General features: G+C 46.4%; 1 protein-coding gene across 2 annotated transcripts; it reads right to left on the bottom strand.

Moving 5' to 3' along the window:
• Positions 1-449: 449 nt before the first annotated feature.
• Positions 450-24,707, bottom strand: ING2 (inhibitor of growth family member 2). Of its 2 annotated transcripts, none has more exons than XM_033943138.1 (2): positions 24,623-24,707; positions 450-2,202 (listed from the first exon to the last, which is right to left on the bottom strand). In XM_033943138.1, the coding sequence occupies exons 1-2, from the start codon at positions 24,690-24,692 to the stop codon at positions 1,532-1,534; spliced, it is 741 nt and encodes a 246-aa protein (XP_033799029.1). In that variant the 5' UTR covers positions 24,693-24,707; the 3' UTR covers positions 450-1,531. The 2 variants fall into 2 exon arrangements, with proteins under 2 accessions (XP_033799029.1, XP_033799019.1); XM_033943128.1 differs by lacking the exon at positions 24,623-24,707 and adding an exon at positions 7,809-8,224.
• Between the last annotated feature and the right edge of the window lie 521 nt (positions 24,708-25,228).

The following is a 25,228-nucleotide window of genomic DNA, read 5'->3' as shown; positions in this document are numbered from 1 at the left end:
CCTAGCAGAGTCATAATCATGTATATGTGAATAATGAAACATGTATAATTTATGTTTTATAAATGATATCTAGCATAAGAGAAAAGTAAATGTGTATTGGACAATAAGAAAATAGTAAAAGAAAAAAACGAGAAAAAGTATTTCTCTAATTCATCAAATCTTTTTATATAAGGGAAGTTTTGTCATTTGACTTTTTCTATAGTAGGTATAGTGATAGCTGCACTTCCATAGAAACATGACGTCAGATAAAGGCCAAATGGCCAATCTAGTCTGTCTATCCATAGTAACCATTATCTCTTTCACTTATAAAAGTTAGCAAGAAAAGGGCAAAGTAATGCCCTGATAAAATCCTAAGAAATACGGTACATGCCTAGTTTAACTAGTTCCACAGTTAGTTATACACTGGATTAAAAACTAGAAGCCCACTAAAGAGAAATGGCTCTTGCATGAAAGGTTTAAAAAAACAATTGCTTTATTGTCTATAATTTTTGTACAGTATTTTGGCTTTTCAATTATAATTACATTTGTACAGGCTGTAAAATATTTTAAGAATGCATGAGAGACACAGATTTGGTTACAGTGTAGCTAATAAGTTAAATGACAGGAAACTGAAAATGGGATCCAGTGTTTTTCCAAGAATTATATACAGGTCAGGCACAGAAGCTGCTAGTGTCCAAATTCAAAAAATTAAGTGCACAGAAATAAATCTGTAGGGAAAAGCATGACTATTCCCAAGCCAGCCCAAATGTGTTTTGCTGCATGATGAAAGCTGGAAACTGTTCAGAAATGACAAGAGACCAGAATAAGCAAAACCTTCCAAAAAACACACACACATAAAACAAACAAACACCCAAAACACACTGGACTTATTGCTTATGAGTTGAAGACTCTTTAAAAATATAAAAATATTTAGCAGTGCACTAAGGGGTCCTTTTACTAAGACGCCCTAGCCGTTTTAGCGCGTGCTAAACGCCAACACGTCCATAGACTATAATGGACGTGTTAGCGTTTAGCGCATGCTAAAACGGCTAGCGTGCCTTAGTAAAAGGACCCCTATGAGTCAATTTCAAATTTTCTTTCCAGTGATTAGTTCCCCTTTCCAATTTGGCATCTGAATATAGCTTGAACTGGAGGGCACACCTGGATTTCTGGTCTCAAGGCAAATAGTCATATTCTTCAGTTCCTCTAGCCAAAGGGCCAGTAAATACTGCTAACTCTTGTTTGCCCGAGAATATATTTCAAAATCTACAAGTAGCATTTTAGAATTTCCAGAAAAAGTTAAAAAACAAACAAACAATTAAAACCAATGAAACCAAATCCTTGAGTATTCTGTGTGTCAGTTTGAAAACATCTCATCATACATTTGAAGTCTTCTAATACAGAAAACAGTCCAGAAAATACAACAGTTTGTAATACTTGATAATGTTAGTTAAAAATTATTGCATAGCCTTATGCATTTATCCTAAAACACCAGTTCCTCCATCACATTGAATATTGCAAAGAAAATGAACACAAACTAATACATGAAGCACTACCTTGACCGCCTTTCTTTTTTCATTTTGTCAGTGCCTCTGTCCATTGTTTTCTCATTATCTCCTCTGCACTTAGGGCAATACCATTTTCCCTTGGGTTTATAAGAAAGTCCAACACAGGAAAAATGAAACCATTCAATGGGACATTGTCCGTTATCACATCCAATCATCTCCCCGTAAGACACTTGATTGCACAAGCAGTATGTGGGTTCATTGGGATCTACCGCAAAGTCTATGGGAGAAAGCTCCCTGTCCTGCTTTGTCTTGGATCGCTTCTTCTTCTTGGCCGATTTGGATCTCTTCTCCTTAGGTTGCGACTCCTCCCCTTCCTCCATTCCATTGGTCAAATGGCACAGGTCACGCCCATCACTGCTACGCTGTCTGCGGGGCCTACGTGAGGCTCGTTCTGGCAGGCTGGAATCCACTTTGCCCTTCTCTTCAGGCTGGTTCACTTCTGATGGATCTTGGAAACATTTATAATGGGCCTCCATTAGTCTAGCTCGGTTCTCCACTAGCTCAACCATCTGAGTGACTATCTGAATCTTCTCATCACCAAGTTCCTGGCTGCTGATCAGTGCTCGCTGAAGATGCTGCTGCAGGCGCTTCTTCTGAGTTTCATCATTTTCATTCTTATGTTTCTCACAGACATCATCAATTTCTCTCAAAACTTCTGTAAGAAGATAAAACCAAATGTAAGCTTTCTAGCAAAAAAGACTAGAATTAGATCTTGTACCTCCTAAGAACCACCTATACACAGTAACATTTTAACAAATTTATTTTAGCTTTCATATGTCTGATTATTATTAGAAGTAGGCAGCCAGAAATTTGTTTGTTTTTAATTTCAAAATTAAGGGGTCCTTTTACTAAGCCTGCTAGCCATTTTAGCACGTGCAAAAATGGCTAGCACGCCTTAGTAAAAGGACCCCTAATGTAGTCAATAGTGTCCATTACTTGTATATAGTGCACACTTAAGAATCCACACTATATGCACATAACTTACACTCTTTCCTGATAGTATACATATATATATATAATGGCTTATATATGTGTACACTATTGTTCAAATTTGGGTATCCAAGACAATTGCTTGCACAAATTAGTTAGCTGACACGGAATCAATCAATAATTGAGAATTAATTGGTAACAATTTGGATTTGCACACACCATTGCTCTAGTCATTATTCTATAACATATGTGTTTAAATGTCATAGCATGCAACTCATAGGGGACATAACTATGGGTGGACAAGGGGGAGTTCCTAGGAGTAAAGCATGATGTTATAGAATAATGTCATGTTATATCTAAGTTGGGCACCTGCATTACACCAGATTTCAACAAATCCAACACCAGTTTGCAGATCCTTTCCAAAATACTAGTTTAGTGCAGATCTTTTTGGTGCCATTTACTGAATCCAGCCCTATAAGTATATATTTTTATCAGCAAACAACATTCATTTAACAGCCAGACTTAGAGCTGAATACATGGAATATAAATACTTTAAGTAAATTACTTCAACCACTCAAATTTTAGTCGAATGACATGCTAGCACTGTTGTGCAGCAAAATGCATCAAAAACTTGTTTTGTTTTGTATCCTTTCTTGCTTCTCCCTCCCTCTCCCAATCAGCTTCTTCTCCTTGCTCAACTTTCATCTTCCCTTAAACCCTTCTTGATTATGGCCTCTACCACTGTACAGAAAAACAAAGAATGTCCACCAAGAAAGTTCCACAAAACCAGAGAAAGAACAGCAAACAAATGATATGTAACTGATGATCTCGATAAGAACTTTAATTTGAATACGGTGCAGTGATTGACAAAATAAATTGTTCAATAATGCAAAAGAACACAATTTATATACTGTGTTCTTTTACATTACTGAACAATTTATTTTGTCAATCTCTGCACCTTATTTAAATTAAAGTTCTTTTCGAGATCATCAGTTCCACATCATTTGTTTTCTGCTCTACCACTGTACAACAGCAACACCTAGCTGCTTAGGGTCCACAATTTCAATAGGTCAGGAGCAACCTAGACCTTTGCTGATGGTTGTTACTATAATGAATGAGTTATGCTGTACCTGCATGGACAAATTACCTGCTCAGCCCTTTTCTTCCATTTCAATGAGATGTTACTAAACAATATTTATTCTTACATTCCACAGAATACCAAGACTGGCCATATCTACAAAATACAACTAAAAACAAGCACATATAAAAATAGTAAGGCCCTAAGTAATTGCAGAGCAGGGCAACTCAAGGAACACCAGAACTAGTGAAGCTGGAAGTATAAGGAACAAAAAAGGAAACTTGTTTGGCCAAAAAAAGATTCTCCTTTTTTCTCATCAGTGATTTACTTGTAGCAAAACCCAATATATACCCATTAATCTTAAGGTCTAACTGAAGTCCAAGTCAATACAGAGTGCTGACCCTGTTTGACTTCTGCTTCCCCTAAGAAATCTGTGCTGCCGTAAATCCCAAGTCACTGAATTTAATACAGCATTGTTGGCATTACTGTTCAATGTTTATATGGCGCCATTGAGCATCCATTATAGACAATATACAGATGATATTTTTGTTTTCAGTTGAAAGACTGGGGAAAGTTCTGAAAAATAAATTACAATCCTGCATGTTGAGTTATGGATTGGATGGATACCCATGATTTGAGTTTGAACATGGGAAAGACTGAAGTAATGCTTGTGGGACAGAGTGGTGAAGAGATGTGGCCAGAGGTTACAGATGTATTGGATGTAGACTTATTGGTCAAAAAGGAAATGACAGTATTAGGGGTAAAACTGGACTCTGGTTTAACATAAAGTGTCAAATTGATAAAACTAATCAGGCCTTGTTTAAAGTCAATGCCAACACCTTTTGATTTTAGAACTGTAGTTCAGGGAATGGTTATCTCCAGACTGTACTAGTTATCTCCAGAATGAACTACTGCTTCTGTTTTAAGGCTTTGTTTGGTTTAGCTCCCAAATATATAATTGAGCTTTTCTCTTTTGCAACCAACAGACATAAGAGAAACTCACATCTGAATTTTGTTTTTCCGCCTGTTAGAGGATGTAAACTTAAAAAACATCATCAAAATATTTTTTCATATCGAGCAGCGTTATGGGGCAAGGATTTAGAACAATTGCTTTTGCTTACTAAAACTTATGGGGAATTCAGGAGACATCTAAAAACATCTGTTTTCGAAGTATTTAGGCAACTAATTCATAAAAATTTCATTAGGCACTATTTTGATCATTTTAGTGTCTCTAATTATTGGCTTTTAACTTTTTTAGTTCTATTCAAGTTCTTTTATTGGTTTTTTTTAAACTACTGTAAACCGCATAGAACTTTACGGCCTTGCGGTATCTAAATTGATTATTATTATTATTAAAACAAAGAGCAGTGCGTTGCTGTTGGTCCAAAATGCAGCAGCATGATTGGTTATGGATGTTGCAAGAAATGAGCACATAACCCCAGTCCTTTAAAGGGAAGTTGCACTAGTTACTAGTAGCAGAGAAAGTCCAATATAAAGTAATTTCGATTGTTCAAAACCTTTAACATCCAATACCTTTATATTTTAAGCAATTGCTGATGTTATACTGTGACGGTAGAACACTGAAGTCAGAAAATACCATGTTACGTGAAACATCAACTAAAGTGCGAAATGCTAGCTGCTTTGTGTGTGGCAGGTGTTAAAATGTGGAACACAATAATGGGGCAATTATGCCTATGTGCTGATAGATTGAAATTTAAAAAACTATTGAAAGCACAGCTATTTGTATCTGCTTTCATGTAAAGAAAGATTTATATTTGTGCAAGCAATGTCATAGAGGGGAGGAATGGAACACTGGAGAGAATGATAGAGAAAGGAAAAAGAGAACAACCAGAAAGTAGAAACAAAACCAAGAAGGAGGGAATGGGAGAGGGAGAGAGAGACCAAAACCAGCATAATTTGGTTCAGGTAGGGGTACGGGAGAGATTTATTCTGTACATGTTTACAGAAATTAAGTCATAGAAAAGGTAAAAATTATAAAAAGGATCACTGTAAACTAAAACACACTGCTTTAAATGTACTACTGAGGGCATAGGATGAAGTTAGGTTTTAGACTCTCAAGCAATCTAATACAGTGGAACCTTGGTTTACGAGCATAATTCATTCCAGAAGCATGCTCGTAAACCAATTTACTCGTATATCAAAGCGAGTTTCCCCATAGGAAGTCAGGGAAACTCGCTTGATTTGTTCCCCATCCCCCGAGGCCACCGGTGCTGTTCCACTTTACTTCCCCCCCCCCCCGCGATCCGGCATCCCCCTCTCACCACCCAAACACAATCGCTTACCCCACTCTGGCACCGGCACCAGCACCAGCACCAGCACCAACGCACAGGACATGCCGGTGCCCGAAGATCCTCCCTGTTGCTTGTGCTGGACCTTGAGCATCTGCGCATGCTCAAGGCCCTCTAGTTCTTGTTCTCTCCGAGATTGAGAGAACGAGAACTAGAAGGCCTTGAGCATGCGCAGATGCTCAAGGCCCAGCACAAGCAACAGGTAGGATCTTCGGGCACCAGCATGTCCTGTGCGTTGGTGCTGGTGCCAGAGCGGGATAAGTGATTGTGTTTGGGTGGGTGAGTGGGGGATGCTGGATCGCAGGGGGATGGGACGCGAGCCGGGAGATGCCAGATCGCAGGTTGTTTTTTTTTTCACAAATCGAGGCAAGCTCGGTTTTCGAGGCTCGGATTTTGCAAAACACTCGCAAACCGAGGTTTGATAGTATACTGAAATGGTGGTGAATATATGTAATGGCTTTCTGGTGAAGGTAACCCTCTCATAAAGTCACTTCATTGGCTTCCCATCCGTTTCCAAATATAATTCAAACTCCTCTTACTGATCTACAAATGCACTCACTCAGCTGCCCCTCACTATCTCTTCACTTATTTCCCCCTATATTCCTCCCCGCAAGTTCCACTCAACTGGTATCTATGCACTTATCTTCCTCTGCCAACTCAACTCCATTTCTTCTGTTTTGCTGCGCTGCATGCTTGGAACAAGCTGCCTGAATCCCTACAGTAGGCTCCGTCTCTGACAGTGTTCAAGGCCCAGTTAAAAGACCACTTCTTCGAGAATGCTTTCAATTCTTAACTTCTCACCTTGGGTTCTGCATTCTGAACCTATATGTCACGTCTGTATGTCAAAGTTAGATTGTAAGCTCTTCTGAGCAAGGACCATCTAGTAAATGTCAAAATGTACTGCACTACGCACGCCTTTCAGTGCTATATAAGTGATAAATAGTAGTAGTAAAGATTATTTGAATTCAAGAACACATGGGATAAGCAGGCATGATGTCTTAGGGAGAGAGAAAGAGTAGATGGTATGGAAGGAAAGACTGGATTTTATCTGCCCTTATGTTTCTAATAACAATAGCTTATTTTTTTTTTCCTTTGGTTGCATGCAGTGCTGTACACTGGGATAACTATTTAGGTACAATCGAAATGAGTGCGAGAAGAGACATCTACTTTGCTTTAGATTCATACAGCTAACACTGTACACTGGGATAACTATTTAGGTACAATCGAAATGAGTGCGAGAAGAGACATCTACTTTGCTTTAGATTCATACAGCTAACACTTCCGTGTTCTGACCCAGAGGAAGTGACAACACAGTTACCCGCCCTCAAGTCCCGACAAGGGGGAAAAAAAAAACCGATAACAGAAAAATGAAGAGTCTTTGCTATGGTAACGCATTGACCGGAAGTGTCCCAGGGTGCAGGGAAGACGCTCGAGACCAGTGACTCCGAGTTTTGAAGTCAGACTTTACGGTAGTGAAGGCTGAAGTGTCCTACCAGGAGTATTGTGCTACCTGTAGTGCTGCAAAAGGAGACAGAACTACAGCTACCACAAGGCGCTGGGCTCGATCCCAGACCCTGCACTACCCGCTCGTGTTCAGCAGCTCTTTTGCGCTTCTGTGAAGTGAAGGCGACAGTTCCGGGGTTTTAGCTATGGCTTCAGCAGCCGTCCTGGGGTGCCAGGGAACTTCCGGTCTGTATTTCTACTCAGATGCGAAAGCACTCGGACTGAAACCCAGATCCCACAAGACGTCCACAAAGACGGAACTATCGATCCCACAGCGCGCGCTACTCGTGGCAGCCTCGCGTCACCATCGCAGCCCAACAAAGTGACATTCTTCCTTCTCTGGGCAATAGCTCTCCCCGCTCCCCTCGAGAGGGAGGGAGGAAGGAAGGTCCTGCCCCACTTTTTTTTTTCTCCCCATCGTAACTGAATAGACCCCGGTACCTCGGTACTTGGTGTCGATCTCTCGCAGTAAGGACACGTTCCTCTGGATATCCAGGGGCAGAGACTCCACGCACTCCAGATATTCCTGTACGTAGTTGACTAGAGAGCTCCCGTCTGCCTCCCCCATGTAGCCACCACCGGGAAGATAACAGTGGTAGTAATAATAACTCTGTTGCTGTCCAAGCATGGTGCCAGTCGCCGCTCCACATCCAGCGGCGCCCAGTGCAATCACCGACAGAAATAAAAAGAAAAAAAAAAAAACAAATAAAAAGCGGTGGGCGCGTACCACCTGCTTCTCTGCACAGGACCAGCGAACCACTTCCAGCTCAACTGGGCCCCACTCTGCGCCTGCGCGCCGTTATTCCTAATTTGGTAATGCACCGGCTGTTCGCTTTTCCCGCACTTCGAGCAAGCAGCGCCTATTTGCTGCCCATCGGGGAAGATGGGGAAAGGGGCGGGGCATCGGAGCACGCGCCCCGCCCACTTTGCTTTTTTAAAGTGAAGCACCGGGGACATACCCAGCTTATTGGCCGCAAGTGGGGGAGGGTGCAAGGTATTTTAAAATAAAATGGGGCTTCATTTTGATGTTAGTGGTAGTTGTTATGATTTTAGGTTATGAAATATGAGCTTGTTTGGAAGTTGTTTTTTTCCAACACTAATTTTGGACACTGTGATACAAAGAGCCGCAAGGTGTAACTTCTCTCCAACCCCTCGCAGGTCTCTGCACCTCTCGTCCCTCCCCTGCCTCTCCCCCAACACATTTCTAAGGTTTTTCTCCCCTCCAGGCCTCGGTCCTTTAATCTCCTTCCCAACCCCACGATTCCCCATCCCCCGGGTCTACCGAGGTACTTGGTAGTCCTGCGGGAGTCTTTGTGGCAGCAACGTGGTCGTCTCGCGGCACTATAGGAAATGCCACTGAGCAGCTGCAAAAGCAGATGTTTTAGAAGGCAACCTCATTCCTGCCACGAAGATCCCTGCTATACCACCAGGTACCTCTGAGGGGGGGAGGGGCCTAGAAGGCTTTAGCCACACGAGGGCCTGAAGGGGGAGGGGCCTAGAGGACTTTAGCCACCCGAAAGAAATGCAAACAAAATAAATCGATCGTGGTAAAATGGTGCACTCCGAGAATGAGCCCCGTGCTGTTCGCGCGACTCGCGCGCTGCCTGCGTATCTGTATTACAGTGACAAATGCCCCGCCCGTGCTCGCTCGCTCGGCCCTGGGGCTTCTTGGCGGTGTATGTGCGGGCATTGGGCGGGGTGTGGGGGGCCCGTGGGACGAGCCCGCGGCACTTTCTGCCTGAGGTCCGGGGACTTTCCCCTAGGCAGCGCTGGACAGCGCGTGAGAAACTACGTCCTCCGTGCGTGGCCTAGACGACAGGTCTTCAGAATGCGTCTGAAAGAACAAAGTACGTGCACAAGCTTATATACACCGTGTCCACATATTAGTTTTAGCTCAGGGTGAGTAACTCACAAAAAATTGAAGGACAAAACAGCGAGATTTCTCCTGCATCTCGTGGGAAAACAAAAGGCGCTATGATCAGAGACTTTTAGATGGTTATTGTGAATAGCATGACTTAAAAGAAAATCATTTATGGAGGCAACAGATTACCTTGGCAGAAATGAATAATTTATGAAAATAAGCTTGAGCTCCTCCCTTGAAGTTCTCTCGTGCCCGATCTACATCTTCGTGTACTTTAAAATGATTATTTCCCTGTGCTAGTAAAATGGTGTGAATAAAGACATAGGCTTTATTTTGGATGACCAGAGAGCACAGCTTACTTCGAGTCAGAACGGGCCCTGCGTCTGACGTTTATTTACTGGCTTTTAAGGAAGATGGAGGACGGAGGCGGGGTGAAATAGCATGCGCCCTGCGTATTCAGGTTTAAGAAGACGCGCCACAGTATCCTAGGGTCTTTTAAGTGTTCAACGGCATGGTTTACTTTTATAATACAACTTTTTGGGCACCGATTAGGAATTTAAGTTGTGGACACGTGCGCTTCCAATTTTGAATACCTGGAGTTCGTGAACATGGCTGTTATGGTGTATTTATAAGTCATAAAAAATGTATAAATCAAAAGGATAACAAATAACACTATAAAAAAAATTGTCAAAACATAAACCAAAGATACTGGAACCACCCCCCCACAATATATGTGGAAGCTCCTAATTTCTTATTCTTTAACATTAAAGAATGAGAAATTAGGAGCATTCATATATATTTTGGGTGGTATTTATAGAGGCAGACAGGTGGAAAGTTGCTGTGGATTGGGGGCTTTGATTAAACACAACTGCCTGGCTGCCCAACCATTAGAATCTTACCTCCAATGCATCTTTTCCTCTTGAATCCACCTGGATTGTGTCTTTTGTTCCCACATTTCCCTTACGTTTTCCACTCTTACTGCTTTGATCTGCCAGGGGACAGGGTAAACACAGACCTCGTGGATCTCAGCTGCATATCCTTAAAAATCTGCTTCCCTCGGTTTCAGTAGTTGTGGTTCTTTGATTTCAGTTTATGTCAGTTCTTCATTTTCACATGGAGACAGTCCGATCTGTCATAGTGACAGTGAGTACCTTGCCTCTCTAGATCTGATGGAGGCCTACTTGCATATTCCCATTTTCCAGGACAACAGGAAGTTTCTCAGGTTTCATGTCTTGGAAAAGCATGAATAGGTCTTGGCTCTGCCTTTCGGCCTAGCGACATCTCCTTGCACCTTCACCAAAGTCATGGTGGTGGTGGCGGCAGCCCACCTGCACAAGATGGAGCTGCAAGTACATCCCTACCTGGATGTCTGGCTGATCCGAGCCACCTTGTTGTCCAAGAGAAGAGTCGGTACATGGTGGATCAGTTGATCTGAGTCCTGGAGGACCTAGATTGGATTGTTAGTTATCACAAGAGCCATTTAATGCCAACTCAATCCCTGGAGTACTTGGGAATCTTGTTCGACATGGCGGCTGGCTGTATCTATCTTTTGGAGGCATGCAGACAGAAGCTTTGCTCACAGATATCATGCCTTCTAGCCAAGTCAGCTCCATCATAGTGGAACTATCTTCAGGATCCTGAAGGGCATAGAAAAATTAGACAGGGACAGATTTTTCAAATTATGGGGAACCACAAGTACAAGGGGGCACTCAGAGAAATTGAAAGGGGAAAGGTTTAGAACAAACGCCAGGAAGTTCTTTTTCACCCAGAGGGTGGTGGATACATGGAACGCGCTTGCAGAGGCTGTGGTAGACAGGAGCACGTTACAGGGCTTCAAAGAAGGTTTGGATAGGTTCCTAAAAGACAAAGGGATTGAGGGGTATAGATATGTGTAGAGGTAGGCTATAGGGATAGGAGAAGAGGCAAGTATAAGGATAGGAGTGTAGATAGGTTATAGAGCTAGTCAGGGACCACTGCTCAGACAATGGGCCTGATGGGCCGCCGCGGGAGTGGACCGCTGGGTGAGATGGACCTCTGGTCTGCCTCAGCGGAGGCAACTTCTTATGTTCTTATGTCCTGGGGTCCATGGTGGTCGCAATAGATGTGGTTCCTTGGGTGAGGCAGGGATCACATGCGTCATCTCCAATATGCGTTGCTCTCATGTTGGTCCCCTCAGTCAGACTCTGCAGAAGTCTCTACTGTGGACGCTGGAAGCTCAGGCAAGCATGGATTGGTGGCTCTGCTCTCGCTCTCTGACCAAAGGCATGCCCCTTCAGATAACTTCTTGGGTGGTTGTAATGACAGATGCCAGTCTCCTGGGCTAGGAGACTCTCAAAAGTGGTTGATCAACACGCTGGAGCTACAAGCCATTCAGCTAACTGGTGAAATTGCAAAAACTTTGGAGGGCCAAGTGGTCAGAGTCTTCTCTGACAATACTACAGCGGTGGCACCAAGAGCACCCATCTGTGTCTGGAAACGTGGGCGGAACATCATTTGCAGGCGCTATTGGCAGCGCATTTAGCAGGAGTAGACAGACAGACCTTAGACCCGGGTGAATAGATGCTGTTAGCAACAGCATTTCAAGCCATTGTTCAACGTTGGGGTCAACCTCGATTCACCCTCATGGCAACACAAAGATAAAAAAGGCAGACAGGCTCTTCAATCAAAGATACAAGCCCAGAAGCGAGGGTCTATTTGCTCTAGTCCAGCCGTGGTCTTAGGGCCTACTCTTGTATGTCTTCCCTCCTTGGCACATGATAAGCCAAGTCATCAGGGAAAGGTCATTCTCCAGAGACAAGCAGGGGAGATGCAGGCATACTTGATGGTGAAGTCCTAAACTGATCCTATGTGCCAGTACTCTCCCCTAGTTTAAGTAAGATTTTGCTTACTGAGCATGTGCAGTGTCTCCCGCCTCTTACAGCTCCTCCCTTGTAAAAACATTTTTTTAGCCGCTCCTAACAAGTCACAGCTCTTCCCTCTCACACACAATATTTAATTTTTTTGGGGAAAAAATAATTAACGGGGCTATTCTTAGATAAGACTGATAGTTCTTCATTTAAAAAAATTGGAGACTTCAGTTTTTTTCCTCAGTAGACAACTTCACAAAAAAAGGAAAAAATCCCCCCCAAAACTTTTTAACAGAAGGCTGGCTCAGACTCTCAAAGGACCCAGTGACTTACTGGCTGTCTCAGCAGCCAGACCGTACCGTGGCTTCCAGTTCAAACAAGCATGGAGGTGAAACATTCTTCAGCTCTGTAAACCTCCTCTCCTCCTGGGCTCTGTATCAGCTTCTCCAGAGGAGGCAAACCACCACTTTCCTTTAAATGTTAAAGCAGCAGGTAATGTCGGTATGTCCCACAGCAGAAAACATGCAGAGACCTCCAACAGAGAAACTCCTTCACCACCAGCCTACATTCTGCCAACGTTTGAGGGGCCCTCAGTACTTATTTCATCCGGCTGACAGAACTCAGAGAAAAAGTTTCCTCAGGCTAGATGTCAGTTTCGAAGTCCTCAATGGCTCAATGTAAGCCCCAACAACTTCAAAATCTCTGTCAAAGGGTTTGTGTGCAGCGCAAGCGGATAAGCATTCAGCAGACCCTTCATCTCCTAAGTGTGCAGCTATGTCAGCTTTAACATCTGAATTACTTCCACAGCCTGCTCCACAACAAATCCCTATTCCCGATTCCAATAGCAGGATTTTTTAGTCTTTTCCAGTGTTTCATGTCAGATAGTACTGCTCTTTTCCAAGCAGCAATTCCTCCTCATCCTCAACAGTTTCCAGAGACACCTCCACTACCAACACAGGAGATTCCTGATCATCTATCTCAGGCTCACTCTACTTTATTTTTGAAGTCGCCTCTATCTCCTATATGGGTTGTTGATGCTTTACCTGGTTCAGCCCCTCCTCTAACTTGTGCACCAACAGAGGTCTGGTCCGATTGAGATGTTCATTTAACATATGTCCAAGACCTACCTCCTCCGCCTCAGCCCATCAATTCATCTCAACCAACACGGAGTATTCTTACCCAAGGGTCCTTCAAAAGGTTTCCACATTCCTCAGCCTCAGCCAATCTACACTACCTGCAAACAGAAAAGATTTTCAAACTATGCTGAAGTCATACTGTGAACACATGAGATCTTTATCTTTCCATACTTGGATGATTGTCAGACAAATCTGATCAATTTGTTTGACTGGGTGACCAGAGAATTGGATAGAGGATGTGGTGTATTTAGATTTTGAGTGCTCTTAGGATGGCTCCCAAAGTGACAGGCTGGGTCAGGAACTGGTTGAGTAGAAGGCGACAGGGTAGTGATCAATGGAGATCGCTCTGAGGAAAGGGATGTTACCAGTAGTGTGCCTCAAGGTTCTGTTCTTGGACTTGTTCTTTTTAACATTTTTATAAATGATATTGCTGAAGGGTTGTCGGGTTAGTGTTGCTGTCTAACTTCTACTATACAGATATAGCTCTCGGCATAGTCCTTAGGTTTTTGTATTGAAGCAAGGACTTCTCTAAGTTACTGGCCACTGTAAGTTTCCTGTTCAGCCAACCCCTAATTCCTTAATCTTTCATGTCTCCAGTCAGACTCTGAATCAATTGAACAGTTCTTTAATAATGAAGAAAACAACTTACAGTCAGATGATAGTTCAAGCCTGTACATTCCTTCTCACTCCACTAACTTATCACTCCAGCTAGGAGTGTCCACACTGTGGAGATGACACCGTTCTCCAGACTTAGAAGTAATCTAATCTGTATTTGATTGTCAGAATTAAAGGGGTGAAAAACCTGGTGGGAGAACACCACTCTCAGACTCTCACTATAGAACAGGGGTAGGGAACTCCGGTCCTCGAGAGCCGTATTCCAGTTGGGTTTTCAGGATTTCCCCAATGAATATGCATTGAAAGCAGTGCATGCAAATAGATCTCATGCATATTCATTGGGGAAATCCTTAAAACCCAACTGGAATACGGCTCTTGAGGGCCGGAGTTCCCTACCCCTGCTATAGAATGTGCTCAACAAATATGGCCACTGCTCTCCTCAGACTGAAAAAGGAGGCAGGCCCATGCTTGGTGAAAGCAGCCCAGACTACTGGAAAGCAAAGCCCTCTGGGAAGTTGAGTCCACAGAGCACCCATAACTACTACACATTTAAACAAACATTAACTGAGCAAAATGCCCATATAACATGGGAGCATAACAGTCAAATTTGTCTCTTTGCGTACGATACCAAAATCTGCAATAGACACACTGGATGATGTGAAAAACATGAAGACCTGGCGAAGCTTGAAGAATGGTTTGAAATTTGGCAGCTAAAATTTAATGCTAAGAAATGCAAGGCCATGCATTTGGGCTGCAAAAACCAAAGGGAACGGTACAGTTTAGGGAGTGAAGAATGTATGTGCACGACGGAAGAGTGGGACTTGGGTGTGACTGTATGTGATGATCTTAAAGTGGCTAAACAGGTTGAAAAGGTGACATTGATGCCTCTGTATAAGACTTTGGTGAGATCTCATTTAGAATATTGTGTACAATTCTGGAGGCCGCACCTTCAAAAAGATATAAAAAGGATGGAGTTGGTCCAGAGGAAGGCTACTAAAATGGTGTGTGGCCTTCGTGATAAGACGTATGGGGACAGACTTAAAGATCGCAATCTATATACTTTGAATGAAAGGTGGGAGGGGAGATATGATACAGAAGTTTAAATACCTACGTAATGTAAATGCGCATGAGTCAAGTCTCTTTAATGTGAAAGGAAACTGCAATGAGAGGGCATAGGATGAAGTTTTACGATAGTTACCCTTTCAAAAATGAAATGCCTCTACTGTACATTTCTTATGCAACGTCATTCCTGGTATCAGCTCAAATTTGATCACGTTATGATCACTGTTTCCCAGCAGAACCAACACAGTTAACTCTTGTAGTCCACTAAGGACCAAAAGCACAGTTACTTACCGTAACAGGTGTTATCCAGGGACAGCAGGCATATATTCTCACATGTGGGGTGACGTCATCTACGGAGCCCCGGCGCGGACAGCTTTTCAAGCAAACTTGATTGAAGTTTCAAGTTTGCACACTGCACCACGCATGTGCGTGCCTTCTCGCCCACTAGAGGGCGCATCCCACCTCGTGGTCCTCAGTTCCATAACTAGCAAGGAAGCCATCCCCGGGGAGGCGGGCGGGTTGTGAGAATATATGCCTGCTGTCCCTGGATAACACCTGTTACGGTAAGTAACTGTGCTTTATCCCAGGACAAGCAGGCATGATATTCTCACATGTGGGTGACCTCCAAGCTAACCAAAAAAGGGCAGGTGGGAGGATGGCAATTTAGGAAAACAGATTTTGCAAAACTGACTGGCCAAACCGGCCGTCACTCCTGGATAAAGTGTCCAGACAGTAATGAGAGGTGAATGTATGAACCGAAGACCAAGTGGCAGCCTTGCATATGTCCTCCATCGGAGTGGATCGGAGGAAAGCTTTCGAAGCTGCCATCGCTCGGACCTTGTGCCCCGTGACTCGACCCGGGGGAGGAAGGCCAGCCTGAGCGTAGCAAAAGGAAATGCAAGCGGCTAACCAGTTAGACAGAGTGCGCTTGGAAACTGGATGCCCTAATCGATTGGGATCGAAGGACAAAAACAATTGAGGAACCTTCCGATGAGGCCTGGTGCGTTGAAGATAAAATGCCAACGCCCTCTTACAGTCAAGCGTGTGAAGCGCCGTCTCGCCAGGATGGGAGTGGGGCTTCGGGAAGAACACAGGAAGGACAATGGACTGATTGAGGTGGAAGTCAGAAACAACTTTAGGTAAAAACTTAGGATGGGTGCGGAGAACCACCTTGTCGTGATGAAAGACAGTGAAAGGGGGGTCCGCAACCAAGGCTTGCAACTCCCCAATCCGCCTGGCGGAGGTGAGGGCAATTAGAAACACCGCCTTCCAAGTCAGAAATTTCAAGAGGGACTTGTTGAGTGGCTCAAACGGGGGTTTCATCAGTTGAGCCAGAACCACATTCAAATTCCACACGACAGACGGAGGCTTAAGAGGGGGACAAACCCTGAGTAACCCTTTCATGAAGCGTGTCACCAAGGGATGGAGTGACAGAGGGCGTCCCTCCAGAGGTTGGTGGAAAGCAGAAATCGCACTGAGATGAACCCGCACCGAAGAGGTTTTCAAGCCGGAGCGCGACAAATGAAACAAATATTCTAAAACCGAGGATACCGGAACTGATACCGGATCCAGGTGAAAAGACGAGCACCAGGTGGAAAACCTGGTCCATTTCTGCGCATAGCAAAGCCTCGTCGAGATCTTGCGGGAGGCTTCCAACACCTCCTTCACCGATTGAGACAGGTCCGGAGGAGTCAGGGAACAAGAAACCAGGCTGTCAGGTGCAATGACTGCAGATTGGGATGTAACATGGATCCTTGACTCTGAGACAGCAGAGAAGGAGAGACAGGCAGGGGAAGAGGCTCTCTGGCACTGAGCTGGAGCAGCAGGGAGAACCAGTGCTGACGCGGCCACCGAGGTGCTATGAGAATCATCGTGGCCGTGGACGATTTTAGGTGTACCAACGTTCGCATGATCAGAGGGAACGGAGGGAATGCATACAGGAACCTCCCTTCCCAGTCGAGTAGGAAGGCATCCGCTTCCAGACGGTCCTGCGAGTACATCCGAGAACAATATAGTGGTAGTTTGTGTGTCTCCGGAGAGGCAAACAGATCCACCTGTGGCGTTCCCCAGCGAGCGAAGACCTCGCGTAGAACTGCTGAGTGTAGAGTCCACTCGTGCGGTTGCAGAAGTCGACTCAGTTTGTCCGCCAGGCAATTCCGTTCTCCTTGGATGTAGACTGCCCGGAGGAAGATGTTCCGGGAGGCCGCCCACTCCCAGAGGCGAAGAGCTTCGGAGCAGAGGGGCCATGACCCTGTTCCTCCCTGCTTGTTCACATAATACATTGCCACCTGATTGTCCGTGCGGACGAGGACCACCTGGTCCTGCAATACGTGAACGAAGGCTCGAAGTGCTAGGAAGATGGCTCGCAGCTCTAGCACGTTGATATGACACTGACGGTCTTCTGACGACCACAGGCCCTGCGTGCGAAGACCGTCGAGATGGGCTCCCCACGCGTACTCCGAGGAGTCCGTGGTCAGGACCTTGCGAAAAGGCGGAGTGCGAAACAATAGCCCCATGGACAGATTTGAAGAGTCTGTCCACCAACGCAGCGATTTCCGCAAGGGCGGAGTTACCGAAATGAGGCGAGACACCGGGTCGCACTCCTGGCGCCACTGGGACGCGAGGGTCCACTGAGGGATCCTCAGGTGTAGCCTCGCAAACGGCGTGACATGTACCGTCGAGGCCATATGGCCCAGCAGCATCATCATGCGCTTGGCCGACACCCTCGATAGTTGGGAGACCTGGCGGCTCATCCGTACCAAGGTTTCCACCCGCTGGGTCGGTAGGTAGGAGCGTAGGCGCACCGTGTCCAGCACCGCACCTATGAATTGAAGAGACTGCGACGGTCTCAACTGAGACTTTGGAAAGTTTATCTCGAACCCGAGAGTTTGCAGGAAGGCAATAGACTGTCGGGTCGCTGAGATAACCCCCTCCCTGGTCGGGGCTTTGATGAGCCAATCGTCCAGGTAAGGGAACACATGGAGTCCACGTGACCTGAGGGCTGCTGCCACCACCACCATGCACTTCGTGAATACTCGTGGGGACGCGGCCAGGCCGAAGGGCAGTACCCTGTACTGGAGGTGGAGGTCCCCCACCTGGAATCGTAAGAATCTTCGACAGGCGGGGTGCACCGGAACATGGGTGTATGCTTCCTTCAGGTCGAGGGAGCACATCCAGTCCCCTTCCCCCAAGAGGGGGTACAAAACCGGGAGAGATAGCATTCGAAACTTCTCCCGGGCCAGGAATTTGTTGAGCTTCCTGAGGTCCAGTATGGGGCGCAGGTCCCCGGTCTTTTTTGGGACCAAAAAGTAGCGGGAGTAAAACCCCGTACCCCACTGGTCCTTGGGGACCGGCTCGACCGCCCGAAGCTTCAAGAGGGCTTTGGCTTCGGTTATAAGGGTCGGTAGCTGCGAACGGTTGCAGGGGACTAAACTTGGGGGACTGTCCGGCGGCGAGGACACAAAGTTGAGCGAGTAGCCCTCGGAGACGATCCGGAGCACCCAAGCGTCTGAGGTAATCCCGGTCCATGCCTCCCGGAAGAACCGAAGACGGCCCCCGATAGGAAGGGGTTCCTGAGAAAGTGCGGAGGGGAACCCGCCCCGTCCGCTCATCCCGTCAAAAGGAAGGCGCTGGCTTAGAAGGGCCCTGCGCCGGGGCTTGGGGTTGTCCCCCTCTGCCTCGCTGAGACGGACGTCTCGGAGGCGGTCTCGAGAAAGCCGGGGTCGACTTCTGAGGGTATCGGCGCGGCGGAGGCCGAAAGGGTTTCTGCGGCGGGGGCCTAGGTTTGGGGCGGACCAGGGATGCTAGAGAGCGCTCCTGTTCCGACAAGCGCTTGGTCGCCGCATCCAATGACTCGTCGAATAACTCGGACCCCACACAAGGCAAGTCTGCCGGGCGTTCCTGCAGGTTTGGGTCCATGTCGAGGGTGCGAAGCCAGGCCAAGCGGCGCATGGCCACCGCGAGGGCCGACACCCTCGAAACCAGCTCAAAGGCGTCGTACACTGCATGGAATAGGTACAACCGCAATTGAGACAGGTTGGACATAAACTTGTCGAATCCTGCTCTTTGGGAGTCCGGTAACGAGTTTCGATATTGAGGAAGGTCCTTCACCATACCCCGCAAAAAGGAGGAAAAGGTGAAGGCGTAGTTTAGAACCCTGGTGGCCATCAGGGAATTTGAATAGAGGCGGCGGCCAAACTTGTCCAGGGTCCGCCCCTCCCTGCCTGGTGGAACCGCTGCAGAAACCCGTGAGGGCTGTGATTTTTTAAGAGCAGACTCCACCAGAAGAGACTGGTGAGAGAGCTGCGCCTTATCGAACCCTTTAGGGGGAATCGTCCTATACTTCGATTCCATTTTTGAAGGCACAGACGTGACTGTAAGAGGGTTTGACAAGTTCTTCAGCCAGGTTTGCAGAAGGACACTGTTCAGAGGGAGTCTAGGCACCTCCCTAGGAAGAATGGGGAGGTCCTGTTCCTCCAAAAATTCTTTGGAATACCGAGAGCCTACCATCAGGTCAATCCCCAGGGCTTGGGCCATGTCCTGAACGAAGGATGAAAATGAGGACGGCCTAGCCTGGGGAGAGGGGGTTCTCGACCGCCCCACCGAGGAGAGGGGGGAGGCCTCATGGGAATAATGAGGATCCCTAACCGATCCCGAATCCCAGGATCCCCTCTCGAGGGCCCTCGAGGGGGAAGGGGAAGTTGTCCTCCTCGCAGAACCCTTGGGTGAGGACCCCGGGGTTCGTGGGACACTCTCCCGTTTCCTCGGCGAGGCGGCCCGGGAAGACTTCCCATGGGGTGAGCGGAGGAGCCTCGGGTTGTCGAGGCGCAACTCCGACACCTGCAACGCCTCGCCCCCGAACGACAAGGAACGGTCGCGCCGAGGCGAGCCTCGGGGCCGCTTAGACTTCCTCGATCGACGCCCCGTCCGAGGTCGCGTCGAGGGCGAGGCGTGTCTGGAAGACCCGGAGGAAGAGGAGGAAAGACGGCGCACTCTGCGCAACTTTTCTTTGGGCCTTACACTCCGCTCAGGGGGTTCCCCCGAGGTCGAGGTCCGGGGCGGGGCCGAGACCGAGGTGAACGGGGTCCCAGTACCCGAGACCGAGGTCGCCGAGGCCGGGGCTCCCGAGGGAGCCGAGGCCGGGGCCTCCGAGACCGAAGGCGTCCAGGCCGAGGTCGAGGCCGCCGGAACCGCAGCACGCTGCAACACTTCCAGGGCTCCCGACAGCTCCGATGAGATCAGAGCTCGGAGGAGATCCTGGAAGGCCGGAATCCCCACGAAGGTGGGGAGTTCCGAGTCCGGGGCACACTCCCTGGAGGGCGACCTCGGTCTCGAGTATTCCCTCGGGGTGTGCGGAGTCGAGGTCCGATGCGGGGCCGGGGTCGACCCACCCGCCTTGGCCTGACTCGAGGATGGCTTCTTTGCTGGAGGGGATGGAACAGAGGACTTACCCGAAGCTTGCTTCACTGACGACGCCTTCGAGGAAGAGGGCCGAGGCGAGGCCGAGGCCCCCGAGGACGCCGAGGCCGAGGTCAAGGCCGGGGCCGAAGCCGAGGCCGACGTCGAGGCCTTAGGCGGTGCGTCGACGGCGAACAATTCGGCCATTCTTGCCTTACGGCGACGGAGGGCCCTGTTTTGGAAGGTAGCACAGCGATCACACGAGTCTGTCGGATGTTCGGGCCCAAGACAGACAATGCACCACCGGTGAGGGTCAGTGATGGAAAGCAACCTCTCACACCGGCTGCACTTTTTGAATCCCGTAACAGGACGGGACATCCACGAAGAAAAAGAAGAAGGCCGGGAACGTACCGACGTCCCGCGGCCACGGCTTCCGGGAGCCCCCGGAACCCGACGAAAAACGAAAGACTTTTTTTTTTTTTTTTTTTTGAAAAGAAACGAAAGGAAAAGAGTACCGCGAACTAATTCGAAGGGAAAAACAAACTAAACGCGGCAGCTAGAAGGCAAAAACACTGGAGCTCAGATCCACAGGGCTTTCTTGCTCCGCGGAAAAATTTGAACTGAGGACCACGAGGTGGGATGCGCCCTCTAGTGGGCGAGAAGGCACGCACATGCGTGGTGCAGTGTGCAAACTTGAAACTTCAATCAAGTTTGCTTGAAAAGCTGTCCGCGCCGGGGCTCCGTAGATGACGTCACCCCACATGTGAGAATATCATGCCTGCTTGTCCTGGGATAATCTAAAATAGCTCCCCCTCGTCGTTTCCTGGACCAGTTACTCCAAGAAGCAGTCATTTATGACATTTAGGAATTTTACCTCCCTAGCACTCCCCGATGGTTGTGGGTTCAAGCCCATGCTGCTCCTTGTAACCCTGGGCAAGACACTTAATCCCCTGATTGCACCAGGTACATCAGATAGATTGTGAGCTTGCCAGGACAGGGAAAATGCTTGAGTACCTGAATTAATAGTAACAGTAGATGACATCAGATAAAGACCCGAATGGTCCATCTAGTCTGCCCAACCTGATTCAATCTAAAAATTTGTTTTATTTTTCTTCTTCTCCTTAGCTATTTCTGGGCAAGAATCCAAAGCTCTGCCCGGCACAGTTCTTAGGTTCCAACTACTGAAGTCTCCGTTAAAGCTCCCTCCAGTCCATCTACACCCAGTACATCTACAGCCATTGAATCCCTCCCCAGCCCATCCTCCCCCAAACAGCCATATACAGACACAGACCATCCAAGTCTGCCCAGTATTGGTCTTAGTTCTTCAATATGTACTATTATTTTCTGATTCTAGATCATCTGTGTTTATCCCACGCTTTTTTGAACTCCGTCACCATTTTCCTCTCCACCACCTCTCTCGGGAACGCATTCCAGGCATCTACCACCCTCTCCATAAAGAATTTCCTTACATTGCTTTTGAGTCTCCCACCCCTCAACCTCAAATTATGTCCTCTGGTTTTACCATTTTCCTTTCTCTGGAAAAGATTTTGTTCTATGTTAATACCTTTCAAGTATTTGAACATCTGAATCATATCTCCTCTGTCCCTCCTTTCCTCTAAGGTATACCTATTCAGGGATTCCAGTCTCTCCTCATACATCTTTTGGCGCAAACCTCCTATCATTTTCGTTGCCCTCCTCTGGATCGCTTCAAGCCTTTTTGTGTCCTTCGTCAGATACGGTCTCCAAAACTGAACACAATACTCCAAGTGGGTTCTCACCAACGACCTGTACAGGGGCATTAACACCTTCGTTCTTCTACTGGTTACGCTTCTCTTTATACAACCCAGCGTCCTTCTGGCAGCAGCCACAGCCTTGTTGCACTGTTTTGTCGCCTTTAGATCTTCGGACACTATCACCCCAAGGTCCCTCTCCCCATCCGTGCATATCAGCCTTTCCCCTCCCAGCACATACGGCTCCTTCCGATTATTAATCCCTAAATACATTACTCTGCATTTCTTTGCATTGAATTTTAGTTGCCAGATTTTAGACCATTCCTCTAACTTTTGTAGATCCTTTTTCAGGTTTTCCACTCCATCCTCGGTGTCTACTCTGTTACAAATCTTGGTATCATCCACAAAAAGGCAAACTTTTCCTTCTAACCCTTCAGCAATATCACTCCCAAACATATTGAACAGGATCGGCCCCAGCACCGAACTCTGATGGACTTCACTACTCATCTTCCTTCCTCCCAGTGACTTCTATTAACCACCACCCTCTGGCGTCTGTCTGTCAACCAGTTTCTAATCCAGTTCTCCACTTTGGGTCCTAACTTCAGCCCTTCAAGTTTGTTCAAGAGCCTCCTATGAGGAACCATGTCAAAAGCTTTGCTGAAATCCAAGTAAATAGCATATGTCCTCGATCCAGTTCTCTGGTCACCCAATCAAAAAATTCAATCAGGTTCGTTTGGCACGATTTACCTTTAGTAAAATCATGTTGCCTCGGATCCTGTAACCCATTAGATTCTAGGAAGTTCACTATTCTTTCTTTCAGCAACACTTCCATTATTTTTACAACACCTGAAGTAAGGCTTACCGGCCTGTAGTTTCCCGCTTCATCCCTGTGACTTTTGTGAAAAGGGACCACATCTGCTCTTCTCCAGTCCCCAGGAACCACTCCCGTCTCCAGAGATTTGTTGAACAAGTCTTTAATAGGATCCACCAGAACCTCTCTGAGCTCCCTCAGTATCCTGGGATGGATTCCGTTCGGTCCCATTGCTTTGTCCACCTTCAGTTTTTCAAGTTGTTCATAAACACTTTTCTGTGTGAACGGCGCAAAATATACTCCATTTTCTTGCGTAACTTTGCCAGACAATCTCAGTCCTTCTCCAGGTTTTTCTTTCATGAACACAGAGCAGAAGTATTTATTTAGCCTGTTTGCTTTTTCCTCCTCACTCTCCACATATCGGTTCCTAGCATCTTCTAGTTTAGCAATTCCATTTTTCATCTTCCTCCTTTCACTGATATGTTAAAAAAATTTTGTCTCCTTTTTTTGACATTTTTAACCATTTGCTCTTCCGCCTGTGCTTTCGCCAGGCGTATCTCCCTCTTGGGCTTCTTTCAGTTTCACCCGGTAGTCCTTTCTGTACTCTTCTTGAGTTTTTTTTAATATTTCAGGAACGCTAACTCTTTTTGCTTTTATTTTCTCTGCCACTAGTTTAGAGAACCATGTTGGTTTTCTTTTCTCTTGTTTTTATTTATTTTCTTCACATAAAGTTCCATAGCCATTTTTATAGTTCCTTTCAGCTTACATCACTGTTTTTCCACTTCTCTTGTGTCCTCCCATCCTAACAGCTTTCTTCAGATACTCTCCAATTTTATTAAAGTCCGTACTGTTGCATGCTAGGCCCCTGCCTAGGTCTGCAGGCAGCGCTAACAGCGACCTTCAAGCTTGGCATGGCTCCCCCTGAAAAATGAGGAGGCCTTCAGGAGTTTCAAAACAGGCAACCGCCTGATATATTCAGCAAATGCCATATAGTGCAAATGAAATATGACTCCCAGGAGACAATGTCCATTCATAAGGTTTGAATTTTATTAGGACCTTCAACTGGTCAATATTCAAAGTAGTCACTTTAGTCAAGCATGAAAATAAGCTGGCAAAACACAAAAAGGTCAACATTCCATTTTGGTAACAAAATAAAGATAATGCCCTTTTCTTTTCCCTGGGCTTTGCAGCTCCTTGGAGAAAATTATCTTCACCAGGGAACCAGGTTAAAGTTCTTTCAGTGCAAAAGGTTTCTCCCTTCATACAGGTGAATGAACTCAAACTTTAATCATGAAAAAAAAAAAAAAAAAAAGCAGCAAAAACTTTCAAGCTTTTAGTCCAAAAAGTCCTGCACTGCAGATTATTTGTGCTACTAGGCTTGAACAGTTTTGAACCAGTAGTAGGAAAATATAATGTTCTTACCACACAGTTCAAGCATACATAAACTGCACTAACTACTAAACCATCTCCAACTTGGGGTTTCAGAAGCCTCGGCCACGTTAGCTGCAGCAGGCAAATAATGGCAAATCTATTCAGCAGATAACACAGTGCAAACATTGAATTTCATTAGGCTTTAACCAACCCTAGAACAAGCAAAGAAAAATCCCCAGGAAAAGAAAGTCAAATGCAAACCAACATGCCTCTTTTTTCCTTGAAAGGAAATCACTACTTTATCTTTCAAGGGGGGACCCCTCCCACAGAGCTTACTTGCAAACAGCCAGTATTTCTTTCTGTTCCTGGTTCAGGATTCAACTTCCATGGAGTCCTGTAGCAGTGGCAGTTGTAATGAAAGTTCACCTGTGTCTATTGGTTTTCCAACCTCTGAGCACTGTATAGCTGGTCCCAACAGCGGTCCCTCTTCAGCCATTTCACAATCCTGCCCATGGCATAGTTCCTGAGGGAATTGCTTCCCCTCAGCTTCCTGTGGCTCTTCCTGACTCTTGTCTTGACTCCCTTGTTGCTTCAAAGCTTTCTCTTTAAGTAGGGGGATGGGCTGTAGCTCTCTGGGAACCAGAGCACGGCTCAACCTGGGCTTCCTGCTTTGGCCTCTTCTTAAAGGAACAGGTTCCATTTTAACACCTGGAACCTTAGCAGGTTTAGCACAAGTTTTACTCTGACAAGAAACATCCTGCCTAGTAATACTAGTCTCATAAGTGTCTTGCTCTGCCTCAGTAACAGAGGGGTAGTCAGCCATTTCTATCTGTGCTGTTTACCTGGTCAGCTCTTCTGATCAGGGACCGTGTTTTATTTCTGCTCTTCCTTGAGACAAAGCCAGGGCTGGCAATGAGTTTGTCACAGTATGTTTGAAATCTAGGATTTTAAGTATCGTGCGGCCGTCCTCCACTTTATTTGTTATATCAAACCAAACTGTTTGAAGATCGCTACTTCCCAGGTGAGCACCCA

Source organism: Geotrypetes seraphini, chromosome 1, assembly GCF_902459505.1.
Source record: "Geotrypetes seraphini chromosome 1, aGeoSer1.1, whole genome shotgun sequence".
NCBI classification, from domain to species: domain Eukaryota; kingdom Metazoa; phylum Chordata; class Amphibia; order Gymnophiona; family Dermophiidae; genus Geotrypetes; species Geotrypetes seraphini.
The sequence above is the reverse complement of the archived record's forward strand: the minus strand, read 5'-3'. Positions and strand labels throughout refer to the sequence as shown.

Coding starts and splice junctions, on each gene's coding strand:
- ING2 (XM_033943128.1), bottom strand. CDS start 7,995: ATGCTTGGACAGCAACAGAGTTATTATTACTACCACTGTTATCTTCCC. Junction 2,203..7,808: donor GATCGACACCAAGTACCGAG/GTACCGGGGTCT, acceptor ATCTTCTTACAG/AAGTTTTGAGAGAAATTGAT.